The following is a 26,613-nucleotide window of genomic DNA, read 5'->3' on the forward strand; positions in this document are numbered from 1 at the left end:
TCCTTCTTAAGAGAAAACGTAATTTCTCTAAAAGAGAATGATTTTAAAGAAAAAGAATAATAGGATAGATGTAAGGGTTCAACAAAAATTATACAAGTGATACCATATGAAGCAAGACTGAGAGACTCCATTATTCTCTTATGAAAAGTAGATGGGTAAACAGACATAGAAGATTCAAAGTCAGGTCAATGGTCAAAATAAATAAACAGGAATAGAAATGAATTGATATTTGTGCTTTTAGTCAGCTCTATAACTTGCTATACAGTAATGCCCAGTTCTTATGGTAACAGTATAAATGCTTCCAGTTGGTAGCAAGTACTAACCGACTATCTGCTAGGCACTATGCTGACTACCATAAGTAGATGGTTTAATCTTTACCAGAACCTTAGGAGGCCATTTTAGGGCAAGTTCTCGTTGATTGCATACCAGGTACTCAAGTACCTGGTATCTCAAGCAGGTGGAGATCCCAAGGATTCCGGCAGGTTCCAGGACACTTCCTAGGGCCCAGGAGCAGGGAAGGGTCGCTGAGCTACCCAGCCTGAACTGGAGTCCTGATCTCACTCCAAAGCCAAGGCCTCTCCCATCATCACCCCACCACTCACTCATCGTAGCTCACTGTGATGGGCCTGCTCTCTCTGTGGCAAGAACACAGCATTCCTTCCTCTGTGGAATGAGATTCCCACCAGCTGGAGGAATTCCTTGGGAGTGGGAAAGAAGGATGAACTGGTACTTCAGGGTTCACATCTTTGGCAAAGCTTTTTTACCTACTCTAAATTTCCTTACTCGTAAACAAAGGTGACTGATAAGACACTGAGTCTAAACTTGGACCTAGTTTGGCTATGATTTAAATGAGAGAAAAAAGTGGGGATTTTGCTTTCCCTACTTATTTCTGCATGTCAAATAAAAGCTCTAATTGTAATCATCTCTTTTTCAAATAGTTGTCTTCATGCAACTTCCAGTACCTCTAGCAGCATGGTCAAGACATGGGGCTAGTGTTTCAGCTCACTTCACATCTGAGAAGCAAGAAGCATAACACCTACCCCCACAGGGTAAACCTTCCGAACTTGGGATGAATAATAATTGAGTATTTTTCCCACTGAGAATAGGATTTTGCTTAAGAAATGAGACAAAAGTTATACATTTTAAAATGCATATTTATTTCCTCTTTTATTCACTTTTAGTTTTTTGCTTCTTGGGCTTAATTCTAGTAATTTGGTTACTTACAGTTGCAAGTACACACTAACTGTTTCAAACCTCACTGTGTGAGAATATGTGTGGAATTACAGATTAGCTCCTCGAGGGCAGTAACTGTGACACACTTTGCGCATTCACTGACCCTACCAGACAAGGGGGCTATGACTTGGAAATGTACTACTTAACACGGGAGCCGTCCTTCCACCCCTCACAGAGCTTCCACCTACACACAGAACTAGACATTCAGAGCCTCACGTGCAGTCGGGAATAGTGAAGGCAGACCACAGATTGCCAGTACAAAGATGCTGTCAGACTGCTCATAGTCTGGAGAATGGGGGGATAATGAAGAAAGCTTCTCCAAAGAACATTTTAATAGAGACTAGAAAGCTAAGAAGGCACTAAGCAGAAGAATAGGGAGTGCTGGGACAGAGGAACCACACGTGCAAACGACCTCAGGAGAGGAGAGCATGTCTAGAAGCTGAAAGGAGGTCATGATGCCCTGGAGCAGAGTGGGCAAAGAGAAAAGGACACCCAAAGCAGCAGCAGCAGCCAGACATTCTGTGCCTCTCATCCTGACAGAAAGAGGTAACCAATCACTGGTCAGCACTAACTGGGTGAGAAAAAAACATGAAACTACCTTCACCTAACTCTAGTAGACAGGTGTACACATAGGCATGGTTTTCTAACACTACTTTGATTTTTCCTCCCACACGAAGCTTCTCACCTACAGCTGCAGGTCACTTGAATGATGGGGATGTTCTAAGAGATACATCATCAGATTTTGTCACTGTGCTAACATCATTGCATGTGCTTAAGCAAGACTAGAAGGTACAAGCAACCATTCATCCTGGCCTCTTGATGTAGTGTCAAGAGACTCAGGACAGGGCTGGAGGAGTGCTTCAAGTGGTTGAGAACCTGCCTAGCAAGAATAAGGTCCTGAGTTCAAACCCCAGTATGGGCAAAAATAAAAATAAAAGAGACTCAGGCATAAGGTGCCTGAGGCTGCTTCCAGCACAGCAGAGCACAGCATGTGTGGTTCTACAGCATGCCTTCTAATAAGCAGAAGGCAATTGTTATAAAAAACAATAAAAATAGTGAGCACATGAACCAGTAAAGTTACTGATCATTACCAAGTACTGTACACCATACACAGTTGTATGTTCCACACTTTTATACATCTGGCAGAGCAACAGGTGCTTCCAGCATCGTCACAACATGTGAGCAATGTGCCAGTCACAACGTCACTAAGCAACAGGAATTTTTCAGCTCCATCATAACCTCATGGGACCACAGTTGTATGTGCAGTTCGTCACGGGCCTAAACATCATTATGCTACCTACAATTGTATTTAAAGTCAGCCGAAACAGCTATTCTGCCTACACTATTCCAACACCAAGACCAATTCACTTGCTGATACCAAGAGGGAAGAAGATTTGTCTACTTGATAGGAACAACATCTAGGAATTAGGAAATCCTTAAAAACAGCAACTTAACATCTAAGAGGAAAAACATCACCCAAAACAAAATAAAGACAGACACATAATGTTTATCCCATAAAAACTGTAATTTTCTTTGTAATTAAAACCTATATAAACTGGGAAATAGTTTAAATGGGTCTAATAAGTTTTAGAAGAAAAAAATAGACGTTTTAAATTTTATACTTATCCTCACTAAGAAGAATGTAATTGCTACCTGGCTGAAATACCTAAGCTGACATGAAATTTACTGAAAATGTAGAGCCCAGAGGCCCTGTGTATTCCAAACATAAAACACCATGGATAGTTTCAGAAAAGAAATGGCTCTCAGTATACAATTAACATGTATGTACAAAACATAGATAAAGACAAAGAATAGTTAATATATCAAAGCTGTAACACTTTAATCTAATTAAGATCTATTTTAAGCACATATGTAAATGTGTCAATGAATTCCCCCTACAACTATTATACACTAATTAAAAAAGAACACCCCACAAAAAATCTGCATCACTTTGTATTCCCGTCATGGGGACTGTGAGCCGCCTGAGACTGACTAGAGTCCAGTTTTCCCCAGACCCTCAAATGCAGCCTGTGACCTAGAAAAGGTTAAGAAGCCCTGACCTAGATGTGTTTACCTCACACTTAGCAAGGTGCTCTTCTCAAAACAGCTCGTTCGACACTCCAAGGATGAAGATGCCAGACGCATGAACAATTCACAATCAATGCCCAAACTATAAGTCTGCTCCTACACAAACCAAGAACAGAGACACCTGCCACTCCATCCATCCACAGCCGACACCAAACTGAGAGTCATATCCATGGCGAGAGGTGCACTGAACAACGTAACTTTCAACGTTGGACAACACTCTTACTTTTATGTTTGGAATGATATTGTCCTCCACTCCCTATTAAAGTGTCAACATTTAATTAAGTAACAATTAATTTAAGAAAACGAGAAAAACCCTTAACTGACTCATAATGAAAGCTATAATTAAATACAACAAAGGCAAGGTGAAGGAGACTGTAGTATAGTCCTACAGGTGTGAAAGTAATACTTAGCCAGGCACCAGTACACAGGGGCTGAGATCAGGAGGATCCAGGTTCAAGGCCAGCCCAGCCAAACAGTTCTCAAGACTCCATCTCCAAAATAACCAGAGTAAAGATGGACTGAGTGGCTCATGTGGTAGAGCATGTGCTTTGCAAGTGTGAAGCCCTGAGTTCAAAAAATATTAACAACATTACTTGTAAGAATGACCACAAGGGTGAAACAATCAATGCAAGAACCAAAGAGGTGGGCTGGTGGCATGACTCAAGTGGTGGAGCGCTTGACTAGCAAGCATGAGGCCCTGAGTTCAAACCCCAGTACTGCAAAAAGAAAAGAAAAAAGAGAGAGAGAATGGGTTAAGCAGTGATCTGGCATGACGGGTTTCTTTGTGTTTATCCTGCTTGAGGTTTGGTAAGCTTTGTGAATCTACGTTTTTTAGTATTTGTCAAGTTTGTACCTTACAGGTCTCCCCTTTCTTTCCTGTTCTACAACTCAGGTACACATTCTGACTGTCTCATCCTTTCCCACAAGTCTTTGACATCCTATGCTTTGTTTCTCTAGCCTTTCTTCTCTCTGCACATTTTACATTTCTATTGCTGAGCACAGGCTCACTAATTTGATTTTCAGCAGTGTCTACTGTGTCGATAATCCCATTCAGTGTATGTGTCATTTCAGATATTGTTTTTTCCTCTTACAAAGTTTTATTAGGATCTCTTTTGTATCTTTTATTTTTTTCCAATAGTCATATTTTCCTTTAAATATCTAAAGATTATAATTATTGTAACATTTTCTACTACTTCCATCATTTTTACATTTCTGGGATTATCAATATCAACTGACTTTTCTCCTTGTTATAAATCATATTTTCCTGCTTACCAAAATGACTAGGAAAATTTTTTTGAGACAGAATCTCACTATATAACCCAGGCTGTCCTTAAACTCATGATCCTCCTGTCTCAACCTCGCAAATGCTGGGATTACAGGCATGTATCACAATGCCCAGCTATGACTAGTAATTTTTGATTAGCTGTTGGGCATTATGAATTTTGTGTTTATTTAGATTTTACTATCTTCCTTTAAAGAGTATTAGACTGGGGTGGGAGGAGGGGAGAGTAGACTGTTAAATTATTTCCAATTCCTCTTATCTTAAGGTGTTTCCAAGTTTGGTCAAGGTTAATTCCAGAGAAATCTTTCTCTAGGAATAGTTTAGCACCATTACTAAGGTATGAACCTTCCAAGTCTTTATTGAATGTCCCAACTGATCAATACAAACCTTTCCACCTTGACCAGCTGTGTGAGTTCTCGAACCTTTCAACTGCTGGCTCTCCAGTGACTCTTTGTCTACCCTTGAGGATTCTCTTCTACCCCAGTTATCTACTCATCCAGACTCTAGGGGCTTTATGTAATTTCTGGAGCTCTTTTTCTACATTGCTCCTTCCTCTCCACAATGCTCCACTCAAATCCCAGCTGCCTCAGCCTCCTATTCTCCAATCTGCCTGCGCACTGGCCTGGCCTGGCATTAGCCTTCCCATACCCAAAACAGGCACCATGGAAGAAAAGGCCAAGGTGATTCTAAGCCTGCAGGATCTGCTCCTTGTCTCAAGGATCACAACCACATATGGGCCAATGTTGGTAAACAGGTGCTCTACATTCAAGTTTATTCTAAATATCATGTGAGTAGTTTATTATATACCAATAAAAAGCAGTATATTTATATTTTTATAACCCAAAAATTGTTCTGTGGGTTTTTTTGGTATTACAATAAACTGATACAAATGAATTATCTTACATATAAGAAAAGCAATACTCAGTTTTCAAAGTGACTAACTTCACAATACAGCTAAATATTTTATAGCAGGATTATATAGTAATTCCTTTAGGAAACACAGGAGAGAATTCAATCAAAAAAATAAATATAAAAAGGCAAAAATCTAGTTTGGAAGTTAAAATATTAACATACAGTCAATTTCAACCCATCGATTTTATAGCAATTTAACGTCTTTGGGCCCCAGTTTCCATGACTTACATAAGATCACAGAGATTCTTTGTGAATCTTTTTTAAGAAAGAATATAAAATGTCTAAAACTCATAATTTAACAAAGTTGGTACCGTTTAAAATATCTAAATATATATAAAAAAAATTACCTACTTCTTAACCACATTGGTACCAAAAGACCAAATAATGTGCTTGTCAGCAACCTACCATCCTCATCTCTAACACTATGGGGAGGAATCATTAACACAGACAGGGCACCAAATATTCTTTCACTCACTTTTTGATAACTTGTAATGTAATTAACACAGTCCTCTATGAGAATAATTTTAACTATACTCGGTCTAAATGCTTCTTTGTGGCTTTAATGCCATGTTGGTTAATCACTAAGACCTTTTCTCATCTATTATTCTTTATGTGGTACACACAAGACCTTACTAAGCCAACACATCCCCTGAGATATATCACTAATGGAGACTTTTACTAGCACAAGTAGAAATAAAAGGGGACTGAGATATGATACAAAATGGTGAAAAAAATGTTAAGACCCAATTGCAAAATTCTATTTAGACACATCAGTTTCTACTCAAATGGCTCATGAACTGGTTACTTTAAATTACCCAGTGCAATAAATGCAAAAAGCTACTATGTGCTAACCTATATTCTAGACACAGGGATGCACAGGTTAACAAAGACAACCAAAACAATCTTGGGAAAGAATGAAAGACAAAGGACTCAGTTTCTGGATCTCAAAACTCACTATAAATCAAGAGTAATCAAGACAATGGGGGGGGGTAGGAAGAGAAGATAAAGAACAAAGACAGAGGAGGTGAATTCAAGTATGATATATTTGATATATCATAAGAACATTTGTAAATGCCACAATGGACCCCCACCCAGCACAACAATTGAAAAAAAAATGACAATGTAGTAGGAAGGACAGAGACATCAGTGGGACAGAACTGAGCATCCAGCTATAAAGCCATATGACTGTGACCAACTGACTCTCAACCAACAAGCTAAGGTTACTCAAAAGCAGTCTTTTCAACATGCAGTGCTGGAGCAACCAGTCTCATTAAAAAAGAAGTGAAGTTTGACCTTGAACACACACCAAACACAAAATTAACTGAAAGTGGACAAAAGACCTAAATGTGAGAACTAAAACTTTTAGGAAAAACAACTAAAAGTAACTCCACAGGATTTACATACAGCAACAGATTCTTACTTGTGACAAAACTCCTGACAAAAGAATAAAAAAACAGAAGAAAAAACAGGGTAGACGTCTTTAAAATTAAAAACTTTTGGCCGAGCTGGGTGCCAGTGGTTCATGCCTATAATCCTAGCTACTAGGGAAGCAGAGATCAGAAGGATCACTGTCTGAAGCCTGCCCAGGGAAACAGTTCTCAAGACCCCATCTTGAAAGCAACTAACACAAAAAAAAAAGTGTGGCAGAGTGGCTCAAACAATAAAGTGCCTGCCCAGCAATCTTGAGGCCCTCAGTTCAAACCCCAACACCAGCCAAAAAAAAAAAAAAAAAAAAAAACTTTTAGCTGTGTGTGGTGGCTTGATGGCTGGACTTGGTGACATGAGCCTGTCATCCCAACTACTTGGGGAAGCACAACTATTAAGAGGGGCTGAGCTGTTGCTAAAGGGTACAAGGTTTCCTTGTGAGATGATTAAAATGTAAAAGCAACTATGTTGATGGCTACACTATTCTGTGAATATATTAAGACCACTGATTTGGACACTTTAAGTGGGTGGATTCTGTGGTATATGAATTGTATCAAAATAAAGTTGTTTAAAAAATAAGCAAGAGCAAGATTTCTACTCCTATAGCTCCCATATTCTCCATGTTAATTCCAAGGTCACTTTAAGAGTGGTGTCCTAGAGACAAAATGCCTTTGGCAGTACAGAATTCAAGCACACATACTTTAAGGTTAGTTTAACTTTCCAGCACCCTACTACAAAGACCTACCTCACCTATTGTTTCTAGAAGAAACTATGAACAGCAATAAATCTGGCAAACAGTATGGTTCAGATTGCTGCCTAGCCAAATTAATTCATTTAAGCACATACTATTCAAATTCTGAATAATTAATTTGAAAAAGCACTAGCAAGTTAGCTGGATCAGAAGGGAAAGCAATCCTACTTCTATTAAGACAAGGAGAAACAGGGACCTTATGACAGGGTCTTCATTAACCCTCATTCAAATACCATTTCCAGGAAGAAAGTGCTTACCATGTACATAAAATGCATAACTCAGTAGTGCAAAAAGGAGTAGAAATCTTGCATAGGAAGCCTTGAAGGAACCGGCCCTGGCAGCACACACCTGTAATCCTGGCTACCTGACAGGCTGAGATTGGGAGAATCACGGTTCCAGGCCAACCAGGGAAAACAGTTCTCAATATCCCATCTCCATCCTCCAGCAAACATGGACTGGAGGTGTGGCTCAAGTGGCACAGCCCCTGCTTTGCAAGTGTGAAGCCCTGAACTCAAGCCCCAGTCCCACCAAGAAAAAAAAAAAAAAAGGGCACCTAAAAGGAAAGCACACTCATTTTTCTGTTAGTTCGTTCATTCTCAGAAAACGAGCATTTGAGAATGCAAAGAAAGAGGGGCCAAGAAGCAGTGAGACATTAGAAAGTCCTGCTAATTCTCCAGAACAACTCTTACTCTACCAGCAGATACCTTGTTATTGCCTACGATATGCATAACTGCTGGCATGAGATTTATAGTGACGTATTAAATACATACAACTCACATACAGTTTTTTTACAACATACAGTACTTAGTATTTTCTAAGAACAAGTCTGAAATAATTTCCCTTAATTTCATTTGATGGAGTTTCTAGCTTTAAAGAAATGGAAAAAAATTTAAAGAAACTTACCTATGTGAATATTTAAAACGTCAGTATTAGGGGAAAAATTACATCATATTAGAAGTTAAACTGGTCAAAGATATTGTTCTTAATTTATAAAAGGCTCGTTAAAATTGGTAAGAAGCCAAGCACAGTGGTACCTAGCTATAATCCCAGCATTCAGAAGGCTGACCAGGAGCACTGTAAATTGGAGGCAAATCTGGTCCCAACCTGGACTACAGAGCCAAGACCCTGTTTCAAACTGGAAAAAAAAAAAAAAAAAACTGACAAGAAAATACCAACAAAAAATGAGCAAATAATATAAAAAGATAATTCACAAAGTAAATTTAAATAGCAGTAACACATGAAAACCATTCCACCTATGGTAGTGACCAGAAGCACAAATTAAAACGACACAGCTCTTTCTGGCTTATTAAATTTAGCAAACACCTTTTAGTAATACTCAAAGCTACAAAAAGTATATAGGAAGGTAAGCACTGGAAATCTTTAATGACACTAAAGCCCCAACAGACTTGTGTACCAAGAGGCTAGTTGCAGTGCTGTCTAAAATAAGAGGCTGGTAATAATTTAAAGGTAGGTGTGTGTGTGTGTGTGTGTGTGTGTGTGTGTGTTGGGGAGGGGTTATTTTGTTTGGTTTTTGGGGTTGGACTTAGGGCTTCATGTTTGCAAGGCAGGTACTCTACCACTTGAGCCACACCTCCAGTCCATTTTGTTCTGACTATTTTAGAGCTGGGGTCTTACAAACTTTTTGCCTGGGCTGGTAGTGAACTGCAATCCTCCTGATCTCAGCTTCCGAAGTACCTAGTATTGCAGGAGTGAGCCACCAGCACCCAGCTAATGGTTTAATATTTTCACTAGTGTTGTAAATGCTCACGTGTATTCAGGTAAGCTCTCAGCCTGCTTAACCTAAAGAGCCTCTTCCCCATTGCTTTATAATGTACTTGCCAACTTGTGATCTCTTGTTGCGGTAACAAACTATTATCTAAAACTTTTACGATGTCTTTTCACATTTACATCAATAGAGAACTATAGTCTCTGAACTGTAACAAACACAGATGAGACCTGGCTCCAGGTATTCAGTACTGAAACACTCCCCCACTGAAAATGTAACTCAGTTTTATAAGTTTATTGCAATAACTACATAAAATGATATGCCACTTACATGATGGCACATAGGTAGATGACAGATGTAAATTTATCATCATTTCTGCACTAAACCATGAATTAAAAAGCTTCTACTACTTTACCTCTCCTCAACTAGATTATCAATCAGGGCACACTTTATATTATGCTTTATTTATGTGATCAAAAGATTATCTGGCTGGTGGGAGTACAGAAATATTCACAAGAAACCTGCCAAACACATGACTCCCACAGAAAGAAAGAAAAGGACACCTGACATGCAAGAGCCAACCTATGTCCAGACAAGAAGGTGGAAAGGACATGATGTTTGGGAACAGGGAAGGCTCAGCGTGGATGAAGACTAAATCTAAGAGGCTGGCCTGCATCTCAAGCTTTAATCTCTCAAATTTGGTTACAGAGCAGATTTGTGTACAGATGCAAGTTAAAGGATCTTCACCATGCGGCCTCTCTTCTCAGTGACATCCATGGCCTCCCTAACTGTGGCTAAATCTGAGGACATAGAAATCTTCAACTCCAGAAGAGCCCTTGGGGCCTGGTCACTGGGCAGCACCACAGGGACTTTGTTCCCCAGGGAGCTCCATGGCCTCACTTTAGCACCCTTATAGGCCCTGCAAGGAAAATGCACCAATGGTGAGGTGGTGGGCAGTGCACTACTATGGACTAGAGGCCAGCACGCTTGCTTCAGTGGTAGTTTTTAAGCTTCACCCACATGGGAAGGCCAGCAGCTTTCCCTTTCCAGTGACTGACAGCTCCTCAATCTACATATTCCCTTCAGCCTCCTGTTAAACAGCACTAAGACACTCAAAGGACTGCTTCTTTTACAAAGTAAAACCTCATCCTGGGCATGAAGTTTTTGTTTTTGGTGTTTCCAAAGTATTTACCTTTCTATTTACTTCTGACATCCAACTTCTTCAGATAAATGAGTGTAATAACACAGTTTCTAAGTTAGTTACTTTTACTCAAAACCTGATATCCAAAATTAAGTGTGATGTGGGAGGGCTTAAAAGGCAACTACCATTTTACTTTGACAGGTAAAGTCATCATTTTTTATATCTTTATATAAAATCTATTGCCACTACCATCTCAAAAGGAAAAAAAAAATACATAACGTGCTCCCGAGAAATAAGTTTAACTTTACAAAAACAAACAAACAACAAAAAAAAATAACACTGCACCATGATTTTATTGCTTTACTGCAGACTAACAACTTTAGTGCCTATTTAGGAACCACTCACTGATGAAGTGAATTTGGTTTATTCTTTCAGAGAAATGCTTCCTTACCAGCATTCTATTTTAAAATTCTTGTAAGACTTCCCTCTTCCCTGTTAGGATAGCAAGTACAGCTTTGAATGAGGTGGTACCTTGTTTTCTACCCAACTTTTTTTTTTTTTTTACCCCCAGCTAGGGCAAACGCTCTACCACTGAGCTATATCCCACCCTCTGCCCACCTTCCTTTTCACAGTGCCTAACTCCCTGCCTTGCTTTCTGCCATCCTCTCCCTACAACTGCTCTACAGTCCAAAATAGTAAAGCACGAAGGCAAAAGCACCAGGGTTCTTGTGTCAGTGGTGGCCTTGTGAGACTCTAAGAATCATGCACGGCAAACACCAGTGAGTAAAAGGCACCAAAATGAATGCACACAATGCCTCAACTAAACCCTAATTCAAATTTTCCAGAGTCGAGAATTCAAAACTTGCATAAAATGGTATTAGATACCCACATGTGGCAGGATAAACTCATCTTAAAACTATTTAAATAAACTGTTCTTATTTAACATTTAACAAGGGCTAATGACAGCAAACTCAGCAAAGTGATTAGTAATTTAATTCTAAACCTAGGCTTAATAGTACTGTAAAAATAGGACAGGAGGGATTATTTGGAAGTGGGAAGGTGAGGTGAAAGGAGAGGGTATAGGGTAGGTGAATATAATCAAAGTACTTCATACACACGCATGAAGAAAGAATAACAAAACCCATAAAAAAATTAAGAGAGGGACGGAGCAGGGGAAATAACAAAGAGAGATAGTATAAATCTGATCAAAGTATACAATATGCATGTATGGAACTATCACAATAAAAACCCTTTGAACAATTAATAATACACTAATAAAAAGAAAAACATAGTACCTTCAAGCTCATCTGCTCTATTTAAAAGAAAATACGGGGCAGGCAACTGTACAATTCTGTTAGATGGGCTAAGGACTAGGAAGAAAAAAGAAATTTAATGTATCAAAATGGCTTTTATTTTCAAAGATCTTAAAGAGTACACCCCTAGGTCTGTGCATGGTGGCATACACCCATCTGTCATCCCAGCTACTCGGGAGGAGGCGGGGAAGATCCTGGTTCAAGGCCAGCTCCTGGAAAAAGTTAGCAAGACCCCATCTCAACAAAACAAGCAGGCATGGTAGAGCATGTGGGAGGGATAAGCAGAAGGACAGTGGTCCAAGCCCAACCCAGGCAAAAACTGAAACCCCATCTGAAAAACAGCTAAAGCAAAAAGGACTGGTCTTGTGATGCAAGTGGTAAAGCACCTGCCTAGCAAGCACTAGGCCCTGAGATCAAACACCAATACAGCCAAAACCAAAAAAGGATGCCCCTATTACATATAAATTCAATATGTAAGATTCTGTACCTAAAGAATAAAGCAGATCATAACTAAAATACACACATACTCTTTGTTTAAAGCAACTATAATTCCAGGGCTTTATTATAACAAAACATCTTGAATATACATACATATAATCAAGCTTAAAAACTGCCTGTAACATGGTTTCTTACAATGGCAAAAGAGACAAAAGAACTTTAAATGTCCAACAAAAGATTTTGTGGCGTTTGCCTGTGATCCCAGCAGTCAGGAAGCTAAGGCAGGAGGATGGTGAGGTTGGGGGGGGCCTGGGCTACAAATCACTTCTAGGAAGATAAACGTAAGACAACACACAGTAGGGACACCACACAGCTGCTACATACAGAGGTTCCTCCCGTAGACAAGGTTGTACTAAATATCACAACAAAAATCACCACATTCCAGTTTCTTTCCACCCATCTCTTTCCACTCTGTGAATTTACCAGATCAGGGAAAGGACGATACCCGCTTTGCCTGCCACACAGATCACATTTAACACTTTAAGTGAGAGCAAGCGTCAAGGCCATACTTCACTGACTTTTAAAACATCCACTTTACACATCATGTCTCTGATATTGCCCTACATCCTACAGCCAAAAAAAAAAAAGGCACCGTATCACCGTTTAATTGCAGTTGTTCATTTCGCAATAATACATAAAATTATGGTGCATCTTATAATCGATGGTAGCTTGCAGGTGATGAAATAACACCCTCCAAAAGCTTAACTTCAAAAAGTTACATAAATATAAGATAGCCAAAAAATCAAGTCTATTCAAGAGCACAGCAGGCACCAATGTAAATGTGAACAAAGAATTTTTTTTAAATGAGAGAAAACTTATATCCAGACATTTACAATTAAATAAATGACTTCAAACTGTCTGTATAAATGAGGTTAATTCCAGGTTATAAAGGACACAGTGAGCTGGGCATACCATTATACACATCACTGTGGCAACTGTTAAACTGTACTGAGCCCTGAGCTCCTTATGAGAATAATAGGTAAGAAATTCCTTTTGTGTCCCAAGAATGGCTAACCTCAACGAATTGCTGTGTCCTGGTATACTCTGAGATCCAACTCACTCTATCCTTCCTTAATCACTCCCATGTTTTATAAAACCCCAAGCTTTCTCCCTCCTCCACACAACCCACATTAACAACTACTGCACCTCTGCAAAAGCCTAGATTAAATGACCTTGCCCACCCAGTGCACTTTGCTGGTCACAGCTTTGGTGCCAGGACTCAGATAGGATGAAGATGGTACTTTCAGATCCCCACTGACCTGGGGGATCTCTCTGTGCCCCGTGCTTGGCCTGTGACCAGGAACCCAAAGGGGAGTCCAACTCCTGATTCTATGCTTTGGGGTCTTCATACACCACTAGAACAGAAGGGAACTTTTTCTATTCTTAGGAGATTTGCTTTATTTCTGTGACTGACTTCTTTTGCTTTCATGGTCAATCTCTACAAACAGACTCATGGTGACAGGAATTTTATCTATGCTGTGTGAAAGATGAGAGGGTACCTGGTTTGTTAGGTTGCTCCTTCTTTGCGCCATTGTCTGGTTTTTGGTTGGCACTTCTGCTCTTGAATAGATTTCATTCCTAGCTATCTCATGCTTACTCAACTTTTTGAAACTGAGTTTTTAGAGTGTTATTTCATCAGTTGTAAGACATCGATTATAGGACTCACCTTAATTTTATATATCATTAAGGGGAAAATAACTGCAATTAAGATCCATGCCCTCTAAGAACAGATCTCTGAATTTGTGCATCTTATATTTCTGCTTATGTTTAATTCATGGCTAAGCTTTAATATATAAGCTTTCTTTGTATCTCTCAGGTTTGCCTTTCCCTCTCATTGTGTGAGTGTGTACTTTCCTACCTCTACATAGCTGTACCAAATCAAATTAGATTACAAAATTTCTTTGAGGACCTCTATTCTGACAGGCTTACAGATGAGTAAGTACTTCTCCAAACTGAGTATTTCTAAAAGCCCCAGAAACTAAGGAAATTAAACCTCTAATTCAGTTTGAAGGGAATTAAAAAGTATCTTAGAGAAGCTAACTCAGAAAAACTTTAAGAATTCAAATTCATACAATTTAGGTAAATCTTTAGGAAAGCAGACTAGTTTATATTGTTAGCTTAACAAAAACATTTGCCTTTCACCTGTTGCTATTGAATAGAACACATGCACAGATCTTTATCCTCCTTAGCTTTATTCTTCTTAAAGTTACAAAGGTTCACTAACTGATAAGTCAACATTACCTCTACTTAATGTCTAAGATCACAAAAAAAAATCTCAATTTGTGTTTAACCAAACTGAATTATTTTGACAATCTTTATTTCAATAATAATTGTCAGCTAGATGATCTTTAAGTAACTTAAAATTTTTAATTAATACTAAATTTAGCTTATTAATGGATATTCACTACATACTGGACCATTCCTATTTATATATTTTTGCTTATTTTTTATATGCTATAAAGAGGCTGCATTTATTTAAGACTATTAATGACATAAAAAGTCATAGAAGGTTCATGGAAAAGGAATTTTATTTCTCATAGTCAAAGCTGGCTGTTTATAAAATTAAATTTTCAGAGAGATCTTTATTTATCAAATACTAAACTGATGTGAATTCTAAATTTGGTTTTCTCTGTTACAATGTCAGAAGTTCCTTAGATTATTGGCCTGCTCTTAGGAAAACATTGATAAAAGTTACTCTTTATTTTCTGTGTTATCTCTCTAGATAGCAAAGATTCTGCTTTATAAGGACAACTGTTCACTGTTTATGCTGACGTATATCCTAATTTAAGAAAACAAAAGTGTCTCGTTTAGGAAAGTTTCTTTATAACCGTGTTACTTTCCTACGTTTAGTTTTAAAATTTTTATAATCACTTTGGTCCCAACTTATTCAAATCTCCCCACAATTTTTGGCATTTTGCCTTCCCCAAATCAAGTTATCAGTAATATCTTTTGCACCTAACACTGTCTTTGAAATTTCCCAGAGGGCCCCTAGAAAAGTCACCAAGATCTGTTCTTTCACCTTGTAAAAAGAAGTGCCAGATAACTGAGATTATTCATGAGCTGTCTAGTCAGAAGAGATGCCTGACCTCCCTGTGTTCAATTTACAGGGTAAAACAGAAACACTTCAGATGCTGCTGCAGAAGTTTCTAGAGAATTGTCAACCCTCTCCTATCAGTGTCCTAATGCTACTCTGCTTCTTTCTGACAAACGCATATGACGCTCACAATTTCAGTTACAGTCTTTAAACATTCACGTGGTCTCACTTCAATTTGAACGAAGCATTTTCCAGGCCAGTGGTTTCCAGGTGGAGATTCACATAACTTACCTATGGACTTTTATTAATATGCATAGGTATTTGGGTTATATTCCAGACCCAAAGGATCCTACTACTTGATATTCTTGATAAGTTCTTAGCATATTATGTCAGGACTATCTTATGTTATCTCTGAACATTTTTTCTCTGTAAAGATTCTATGTTTTCATTTTTATAAATCAGACGTAATTCCATACTTCCTTGAAAACTGAGTTAATCATTGTTTTATAAACATGTCATCCTAAAGTTTTTGGGTTGACTTGTTTAGCATGTCACAAGAATAACCAAATATCCACAACCACTTTAAGCTGTGAGGCTCCTCACTGGACCTTTCACTTGCAAATTACCAATAACAAATTTGTTAAGCCACTTTAAGGTTTTGGCACCACAGTAGGTTTAGGCTGCTGCTTCCCTGACAGCACCTGCAATCTTACAGATTTGATACAGGCCAGAGTGCTTGTCCTCCCCAGGGAAGGACTGTCTCAGCCAGTAGAAAAGGACTGAGGCAGGTACTCTTGGAACCAGGCTGCTGGGGGCTTTTCCAAACAACTCTGGGAGAGTACCAATGGACTGAGTCAGGACTTGTAAGACTCTAGTGAGGAAGATGGATTCGTGAGAGTGCCAACTAAAGATGGAGTGGAAAGAGAATGCACAAGACTAGGGACCGGCACAGAATGACTGCAGGTTTTGCTGGACCATCTCTGTTATCAGTGTCTTCCTTTTCTGAGGGATAAAGAACCCCTTTCTCTTTTTCTCTTAAGCCACCTGCTATAGCTTGGATATGCTCTGACCACCAAGATTCATGTGCTGAGAGATAAGAAGTGAGGCCTAGTGGGAAGTCCTTAAATCAACTAGGTGTGCCCTCAGAAGGGATTAAGGAGTTAGGGATTAAGTTCTCCTGGGACCCCAGCCTGTGGCTTCCTGCTTGGCAATGTGACCCCATGCTTGCCTGTGTTGTGTGTCCCACCCATTGCTGTCTATCATGAGGTGACACAGCTAAGGGAGCCTTTACCACAGCTGGTGTCATGATGTGCGAACTTTCAGCTCCCAAAACTATGCACCAAGCAAAACTCATTACAAACTTAACCTGTCTCAGGTGTCTCATCACACTAATACAAACCCAGACTCTAAAGAACTCCTAAGAACTTAGTTGACTGCATTTGTAACTGAATTGTCCAATGCATTTTGTCTTTCACACTAATGTAAGAAAAACAACTGAGTACATTTCTGTAAAGAAATGTGGCAACATGTCTCAAAGAACCTTAAAACTCTATGTGCCTTATGAATCTATCATAAAGAAAAACCCAGATTGCTAAAAAAGTTACATTAATTTTTTAATCAAATCATTAATTACAAACAGAAACCATGTATGTTATAAACCATGTATGCTGTGAAAATGTTATAATTCAAATAGTTAAATTATGGGATGTAAATAAGAATATGCCTGTTGTTTAATGACAGGAAAATGATACAGTAGTTTGTAAAGATAAACCGGATAGAGGGAAAAAATACATGTACAAGAAACAACCCCAAAAGAAGTCCATTAGTGATAAATATTATCACCATCAAAATGTTGATAGCCTAAGTATGATAGTTCATGCCTGAAATTAGAGATCCAAGGATGGTGGTTCTAGGTCAGCCAGGGCAAATAATTAGCGAGACCCCATCTTGCTAACAAGCTCACGTCTCTAATCCCAGCTATGCAGGAGAACATAGGTAGGGCTGTTTCTAGGCAAAAACACAAGACCCTGTCTGAAGAATAACTGAAAGCTAGAGGGATGGCTCAAGTGAGTGCTTGCTTAGCAAACAGGGTGCCTTGAGTTCAAACCCCAGTGCCACCACCAAAAAGAAAAAAGAAAAAAATGTTAATGATAAACATTTTAGGTGGTAAGATTATGGTGGTTATCCCATTAATGGCCATAAGTTGCTTTTAGAATCAGACTGTGATTTAGTTTTAGTAAGTGAACAGCTCTTACTTTTCTGAGGGAGCAACAAGATCTGAAGAATACTACTCTTAAATACAGTGCACAACAGTTTAAAAATTAGTAATCTAAGTTATAAAGGCAGGTCAATTTAAATGAACACCAAAAATAAACTTCCAAAGAAAAAGGCAACTTTCCCTTCTGACCTAAACAAATCATTAGCACTAGTAAGACATTTCTGAATTTAGTAGCATGATTTAGGACCTCTAAGGGCCAGTCAGAATTCCAAACACTTGTAGGAATAATTTGCAAAATTAGTCACAAGTGAAGGTAAAGAGCAGTTAGCAAAGGCTAGGTCTCTTTCTCACGTCTGTGGCTCCTACAGAAACATTAAAAAAAGAATGTTTCTTGAACATCAGATTACTACAGCTGTTTTTAAAATGTATCTAGCTTCAAAGCATATCTGATAGCTTTTCAAGAAAATTAGATACAGTGGGACTTGACCACTTTTCACCTTAAACCAAACAAGGATCAAAGCAAGAAATGTAGTAATGGAGCAAATACTGAGCACTTACTATATAAAATGCATTATTAGTTCATTTACTCTCAGTAACATCCTAGGAAGTGGATACCACTACTATTTTTGTTTTTCAACAGAAAAAACTCAGAGCTGGCAGAGTGGTTCCAGTGGTAGAGTACCTGCCTAGCAAGTGCAGGGAACAGGCGCTGAGTTCAATTTTGTTTCACCGATTTAAAAAAAAATTTAAAAAACTAAGAATTAAATAACTTTCTCCACATCACAGAGATCAGAATCAAAGGTCAGACTCAAAACCTAAGTTTTATATTCATTGCCTCCATCCAACAAGTATCAACACTCCTAGTGTTGTTAGGCTCCATGCAAGCAACTGGGATATAAAGTAAACAAAACAACAATGTCCCTGCCCTCCAGGAGTTTCATGTTTACTGATGGAAGAAGACAGTAAACAAGTATGAGCATAATTATATAACTGCAGATAGTAGCACAAACTATGGCCGAAAACTACAAACGGCTCTAAGGACATGAACAGAAGGCACTCTTAATACAGGACAAGGGGAGATGTCAATGTCAAGGCTGACCCTGAAGTAAGCAATGCTTAAGAGATCTGAAGCAAAAACTCCTGTGTCATAACAAATACATGTGTGTTCCCTCCCCCCCTTCCCTCTTCCTACACACACTCTCGCATACATAAATGTACATATGTATGCTGCATTTCATTTTTCCTTGAGGATTGACTGCTCTATTTGAAAAACCTTTAAAGACAGGTAGGTGTTTTAGGAGAAAATGAGTAAGTCACCTAAACATTCACCTATTCCAACCCAACATTACTCTAAACTTAATCCTAAATTCTAAACCAATCTTACAGTTCTTGTACTTTAAGGACAAGCACCCAAGAGAACACTCTGAGAGGAGTTTCAGGTGTACTCTTTGCTCTGGCCCTGCGGTAACAATGCTATTTTCAAGGAATAAGTATTCAGATTCTAATATTGCCTACTTCCTTTAAAATTCCTTCTGATCACTTAGTTGACAAATACTGTACTTGTTCTCCCATTCAGTCTCAAGGGACAAGGACAAAGGACAGCAGCATCCTTTTTATTTTTAGTAGCCACATAAACACAGGACCACAACCCATTTGTGAGTTTTAAAATCAATTTAGTAAGTCATAGTGAGCAATTTTAATAAAATCAGTGGGTTATATAAGACCAAATATTATTTAACTTTACTTTTGCTACACAGCATATAGGCACTGCTGCAGAACACATTTCTTACTGCAGTACACAGTCACAACTACCATTACAAAATCATTAGCACAGAGGGAAGCTCCAAGCTCACTGCCTACTTGATCTAAAGACAACTCAGGAGATTAACAACTGATCTAAAAAGGTTTGAGCACTGGCTCTTCTTTATCCTGTGAAGTGAAGTTGCATGAAGAAAAACAAGTTGTTAACAATGAGTTTGGGGGAGATTTCTTAGCATTTTTCATCTGTTTAATCCTACAAGGTCTAATTGATTGAGAACATAAAGCATTCCACAGTGGCCAACTACTTGCTCCTGTGGCTTGAGCTGAAGCTGGACTAGGTGATCAGGTGACCTGAAGAACACCTGGCTTTAGGCCCTAATCAGTAGAGCACAGTGTGGTAAAGGGAAAGAGAAGCAAGAGCCTACAGGCCTGGTTCTAAACTGCAGTTTCTCATTCCAAAATGACAGTGCAGCCCAGGTGATATCCAAGTTCCTCAGACTCTGAACTTTTTTTTTTTTTTTGGCAGTACTGGGGTTTGAACTCAGGGCCTCTCACACTTGTGAGGCAGGTGCTCCCACCACTTGAGCCACTCTACCAGTGGCTCTTCATTGAGTAAAAACTAAACACACATTCAATAAACTAATTCCAAATATTTTACAAGGTTAACCAAGTCATACCTACATTTTCATGTTCTTATGTAAAGACTTTAGATTTTAAAGAAAAACGTTTCAATTTTTCCTTCAAAAATTTTCACTGACAGACTAAAAAGGTGACAATTTCTACTGATTTGACATCTCTAACTAGTTGTCCTCCAACGAGCCCCATTCAGAAAGTCCTACCATTCAACAGTTCTGCCAAAAAGCCTGCTCATATGCAAAAGGCTTACCCCCAAAACAACAATCGATCAGCTTTTTAATGCTCAGTGTTCACTTTTCTCCACAGATGGTTTAATTCTTCAGAAATAACACTGAAATGAAATCATTTATGAAACCCTTTTGACAGAATGCCTACTACATGCTGAGTACACTCCCTCCTGCTTCACAAACGTGTGTCATCCATTCCGTCACAAAGACTGATACTTCTATTGATGTCTACAAAACAGGCCAGGTGAGCGTACTTGCAAGTCAAAAACAAATCTTCATTTTGTCTGTTAGTGAAAACACTTGAAGGCAAACGGGGCTCCGTACTGTCACAGGAGACAGGTCTGTGGAGCTCTAAAAACGTAAATGTTCCAGGCCACCATAAAGCAAACCCTTTGTTTTGTTTCTTCTCGAGTTGTCTCTAATGTAGAAATTCTGTAGGCCACAACAAACTAAGGTTTTCTGCAAATCACCTTGCTATAGTCAGCTCAGTTAGTTCAGATACAAAATTTAAGTTCATTTAAATTTGCTAACAATATTCTCTGCATATGACATATGGAATATCATCAATTTAGTAAAAATTCAAAGTAAGGAAACTTAAAATTATAAATACACTAGTTAAGAAGTTGGGCCCTATAATTAGGCTTTTATTTAAAAATAAAACCATGTAACATGTTCATTATAAAAAAAAATTGAGCAAAAACTGGTATGTAACTTCTAATTCTTTTTCAGTGTACATGGATAGTTTTTAAAATGGGAACATACTGAGTACTAGTTAGGGTTTTAAGAAACCCAACCAAATTAATAGTTTAAGAGCAGAGACTTTCATGTCATGTCAAGAGAAAGAGGAGGCGGCCAACTGGCCAAAGACCTCTGTCAGCACTCTGCTTTTCTCCACAGGCTCACATCACTGTGGAGACCAAACAGCTTCTCCATGACTGACCGCAGCAACTCAGAATTCGAAGAATGTACTTCTGTTACCAAATGAGTGTTTCTCTCCCCTAGCTCCAACGTGAAAAGTTCAAGGAAAGAACCCTAACAGTAAGGCTTAGCTCAAATGTCCATTCCTGTAGCAGGAATCTGTAAGAAGAGGGTGGCTCCCATGTGTCCCCTGAAGAGGTATGGCAGACAGAGTTAGAGGAGAAACAACAGGAGCTGGGCAGCCACCTCAAACCTGGGCTGCCATCTTTTACAAATACTGTTTTGTAATCTGTTTCTTGCACTGAACATAGTAGGAGATACATAAAGCAGTAAAGTATTTGAAAATCTTTCTTAAAATAGATACTCAAGTCCCCAAAAGTTCAGTACCGTGAGCATCTCCATGTCAATAAACATTATTTTAAAAAGTTCTAATAGCTTACATAGAATTCTAATTTTTTAAATTTGATTTTTACTTAAATCCAGAAAAAACATATCCCATCACACTCTTCTTTGAATACAATTTTCAAAAAGAATTTTATGAAAGTATCAACCAGTGACATCTTCGCCACACCTTTTCAGAAACTACTCCAAAGGATGCTTTGTGGGATGTGGGGGATTTATGGGGAGAATGGAGACAATAAGTTGATCCTCTAAGACTCAGAGTAAAAACCTACCTGTCATGCAGGTTTTTCTTAAACAAATGTCTTTAAAGAACAAGACATACTACACTCCAAATTAAAGCAGGAAAAGATTTGTCCTAATCTAATTATAGTAAGACTGAAGATTAAAAACAAGCATACTATAACTCAACTAACTGAGGGAATTTTGTGACAAGAATAAAAAAGCAGCACTTGTGAAACCTAGGATGAAAAGTTAAGAGTAACACTGTCTCCTGTCTCTCCTACTAGAAGCAAAGGCTGTGCCCCAGTGGGATGCAAGCCAACCTCCCTGGTCTGCTAACATTATTTATGAAGATCAGGATTATTCGACTCATTTCCCTTGCTAATATCATGCTTACCAATCAATTTCTCAGTAATACTATGGCTTTTTATAAGCAAGAGCACACACTGAGCCACCTGTGCACAACACTAACTCGCTGTGCCTGAGAAGCTGATGCCTGGCCCTTGGACCTTGCTCACTCGGCCAAAGTGACAGGTGACAAAGACCTAGAACTGTCAGCCAGTCTCCTTTCCGACATCTCTTTCATACTCTCTTCTTTAGAAAACTACTTCCAAAAGTCTGATGACAGGCAACATTAAATGGTCTTTAAGCAGAACACACACTACCTGGCTGAGACAAGAGAAAGGCATGAGTAAAAAGATAATCACTGAGGAAGGAGGAATCATTAAGGAGCAGGAAGTTATTAAGGCAAATGTGTCCAGCAAGAGTAAAGACCTTTATATCCCCATATTTCAGGAGAGTTCAGAACAAGATTTGCAAGATACCAAAAGCATATACGGGAAGGAAGTAGAGCAACTTCTCTACAATATGACAATTAAAGGGAACCAGAACCCAGTCAAGCCATACCCATTTCAAAACATGAAGTTTCTGCCATCACTGCTGCCTGTTGACTGCCTCTCTCTTCTAAAGCTGCCCCTGCCAAGGGTATCTACTGTTACAGCGGTCTAAAGGCACATCAGCCACCAATGTTGCACTGAGGGTAGGGGTCAAGACTGAAACAGGCAGGCATTCAAATGAGAGAGAGATCAAATCACCCAGGAGTGATGATACTCAAATCCTTTTTTAGCAGTGAAATCCTTTTTCTCAAATGAACTTACAAGAACCAAGCTACATAAAGTAAGTAACAGATAAAGTTACTGGATAAGAAAAAAGTTATCAGACTCATTGACATGTACTTAAGAGGTCAGTGAAAACAAGAAGGCTGTATTTAACATGAATATTTTAAATGAAAGATTACAGTAGACCAGAGCATTCTATCAGACTTAACATCCAATTTATCCTGTCTTTTTAAGTCCACAGATCCAAGAAATCACAAAGGTAAGTGGTCTGAAATTAGTTCTAATGGCTCTCCTAATAAATTCGCAATCCTCCTAAAACCTACCCAGCAGCTTAAAAAAGAAATGACAAGGAATGTTTGCTTGAAAGGTTAATTAGAATAACAACTGCCATCCTTATCATGAGCTCTTTACCAAAAATAAGGGCAAGAACTATGTGCAACTGACAATAAGCAATAAAGCCATAACAGAGTACTATCACCTCTTGACCTGTTTTGTGTTCTTGGGTCATTGCATAACTCGAGTCAGGAGGAAAGCACACACCAACAGATGTCCTGGGCGGGCTGGCATCTGCCAGTGGTGCACTTGCCATACAGCTTTGTAGGCCAACATGTACAGGCCTGAACCCTACAGAAGAGCTGTGCATTAACACAACCCTCCTAATCAATGACATAAGGTAGATGAACAAAGATAGCAGAGTGCTTTATTCTGGTCCGTCACAAAACCAGTTAACCTGGTAACACAAATAACCACACTGTTGATCCCCAGTGTGTTAAAAGGTGGCATTTAGCACATTTTTCAGCTTCTTTTAAATGGTTACAAACATAAAAATTCAAATAAACTTAAGAACACCCTCCAGCATCTTTTACTAAGGATCTACACAGTAAGCTTGTCAGAAATCAGCTCTGTATACTGAAGAGGTGGTGGTGACAATAAGGGCATAAAAAAGGCAAAAGGACAGACAGCTTTACCGAGTAATCTGTCCTACAGATTTGCTACTGTAAAATTAACTGCAATGTTGCTAAGAAAAATAATTCTAAGACCTTCTTGTTCTGTACACTGCTGCTCACTTAAAGTTGGATGAAGCCCATTATCCTGACCTATTTTTATTATAACAAAGAGAGACAAAATCTGGCTGAAAAGGCAGGTTTCTTTTTTATCAATAGGAAAGCAGTCACTTTTCAGCACATTTTCGTCTCTGCCCTTCCCACCTTTACCTAAGAATGCTCAAGTTCATTTTTACCCAGAGTATAGGGACACAGATTATATCTTCTGACCTGAGGATAATGAAATACCTCTTCCTCATAATTAAGGCACAGGCTCTGCAGCCAGACTTTGGTTCATAATCAGCTGTGAAACTCTAGCAAGGTACTTCAACTTTGTGCCCTGGCTTCCTCCTATGTATGAAATAATAGAAGATTAGTTCATAAGACTGCTGTAAAGACTAAATGAAGAATAGAACTGAACTGAGTAAGTGTGAAACATTTTAAGCATTAAATAAGGGCTCAAAGTTATTAATTTGGAAGAAAAGCTTCAAAAGGGGTCAAAATGGACCAACAGCAGAATCCATCAGCAAATTTACATAATAAACTTCCTGACCAAACTTCTAAAACATGATAGATGAATTCAAAGAGAATTCTCATGACATTCCGTACCATTATTCGGAGAAGCTGCTCCTTAAAAGCTTACAAAAATATCTTGGAGTTGAGGAACACCAAGCAACGACTTTCTTCACAGCTTTAAAAAAAATAAAACAAATCCCTCTGGGCCCACAGGTGATGACAAGCAAGAATGTGGCTCCTGTGTTCAGCTCCAACTACAGCTATAGAGCTGTTTAAAATTTAAGCAGGAAAAAGAAAGGACATTTGGCTGCCTTATTCCTGGAACTACAGAGCAAGACCGTAAGACGGGAGGAGCTGTGGGAGTATTTTCACGACGTGGGACAGGGGGCAGCAGTTTGCAAGTTTACATCGGGATGCTAAGGACAGGCAGTTGAGGGCAAGCGATCGCGCACACAGGCTCCAGGGAGGGAAAGCCTGCTGGAGGTGAGTCCGTGCTCGCAACCAAGAATAAAGACACTGAGCAAGTAACAAAGCCTGCACGGAACGCAATGCAACCAGTGCCCCGGCTGCCGAGAGAGCGCCGTCTCGGAGCCGGCTGCAGCAGCCTAACGTTAGCTGGACGAATCGCCCCTCACTTTAGGCACGTGTGAGCCACCATCTGCACAAGGCCACCGCTGCAGGACAGTTCAGGGACCTCGGGAGGACCGACCTGTCTCCCACCCGAGGGCGGTCTCCTCCCGGGAGTCAGCACGGTTTGTTTTTTTCTTTGGGGGGGGGGGCGGGTGTGGAGGTGGACATGGGGGTGCAGGAGGAGGCCGTGCACCCGCGGACCCCGGCGCGCCCCCGACTCGGGGGGGGGCGGAGGCAGGGCCACCGCGGCTCGGGGCGACAGGGGGAGTCGCTCGGCCTCGGGGCCCGGGCTCTGCACCTGGAGGGGACGCAGAGCCCCCCGCACCCCATTGCTCAGGGGCCGACTCGGGCCGGCCGCAGCCGCCACACTCACTCACCTGGCCGCCGGGCAGCGCTCGGGCTCGGTTTCCGGCGGTGGCGGCGGCGGTGGCGGTGGCGGCGGCGGCGGCGGCGGCTCCTCCATGGCGGCGGCAGGGGTGACGGCGAAGGCGGGAGGGGGGACCAGCTGGGCGGCGGCTTCTCTCATCCGTGCACCGAGCCCCGCATGGCCGCGGCGGGCAGGAAGCTGCAGCCTGGCGCGGGGAACCGAAGCCCGAAGTGCGGGAGTGACTCGGCTCCGCCTCCGCCTCTAGCCCGCCGCAGGAGCCGTGCGCGCCGCGGCCATCTTGGTGGGGACGGCGGCCGGCCGAGCGCCGGGGACGACGGGCGGCGAGGGACAAACTTCAGAGGGCGGAGGGCGCGGGGCGTGGCCGTGGGCGTGGCCGAGGGTGGGAGGGGCGGGGCCGAGGGCGGGAGGGGCGGGGCGGAGGAGTGCGATGCACACGGCGCGCCAGGTGTCGGCGTCCGCTGCTCTCCCATGCCGCCAGAGTCTGCACGCGCTCGGGCCGGGCTGGGCCGCGGTGGGCTGGGCGCCTCGGGTCCCCCGACCAGGTCTTGGGCGGCGAACAAGTGGACCCGAGGAAGAGGCCGTGCTGTCTCGGATGGAGGATCTGCTAACCGCTTTGTAAACTTGACCCTGCGGATCGCCGCCGCCCGAGGTCGACGTCTTTGCGAACTCGGATGACGTCACCCGCACGCCCACGGCTCTGGCTGGGAAGAGCGCAGCCTGCGTCCAACTCGCAAAACTTAAGATTGTTGAGCCTAGAAATAAAGTGTCTGGACTCTCGGGACGTTGAAGTGACTCTCACACCAACCAAGTGGAAAAGAATACAGTTTTCACCCGAGCTTGGTGGTGCACACCCTAATCCCAGCACTCGAGGCTGAGGCAGGAAGGTCACGAGTTCGAGGCCAGCCTGGGCTACGTATCAAGAACCTGTCTCAAAACACAAGACATCAACAACAAAAACATTTTAGTCCTACTCCAGAAAAAAAGAAAAATTTTACTACAATGAAAGGAGGAGGAACGAAAATAAAAAAGTTCTTAAGATTATTTCAATTGTGGGAAAACTATTCAAATGCCAATGCATCCTTTATTCTTAGAGCGTGGGGCTTCAACCTTAAAGTCGCAAACATTTACATTTCC

The 26,613-nt window shown here is 40.4% G+C and overlaps 1 protein-coding gene across 4 annotated transcripts in view; it reads right to left on the bottom strand.

Annotated features, from left to right (window-relative positions):
• Positions 1-25,771, bottom strand: part of Map3k4 (mitogen-activated protein kinase kinase kinase 4) — a 109,047-nt gene extending 83,276 nt beyond the window's left edge. For all 4 annotated transcript variants that reach the window (XM_074070935.1, XM_074070918.1, XM_074070928.1 and 1 more), the window contains exon 1: positions 25,469-25,771. In XM_074070935.1, the coding sequence (XP_073927036.1) occupies positions 25,469-25,617 (149 nt within the window). In that variant the 5' untranslated portion in view covers positions 25,618-25,771. The remainder of the gene's footprint in view (positions 1-25,468) is intronic.
• Positions 25,772-26,613: the final 842 nt, after the last annotated feature.

Source organism: Castor canadensis, chromosome 1 (assembly GCF_047511655.1).
Source record: "Castor canadensis chromosome 1, mCasCan1.hap1v2, whole genome shotgun sequence".
NCBI lineage: Eukaryota > Metazoa > Chordata > Mammalia > Rodentia > Castoridae > Castor > Castor canadensis.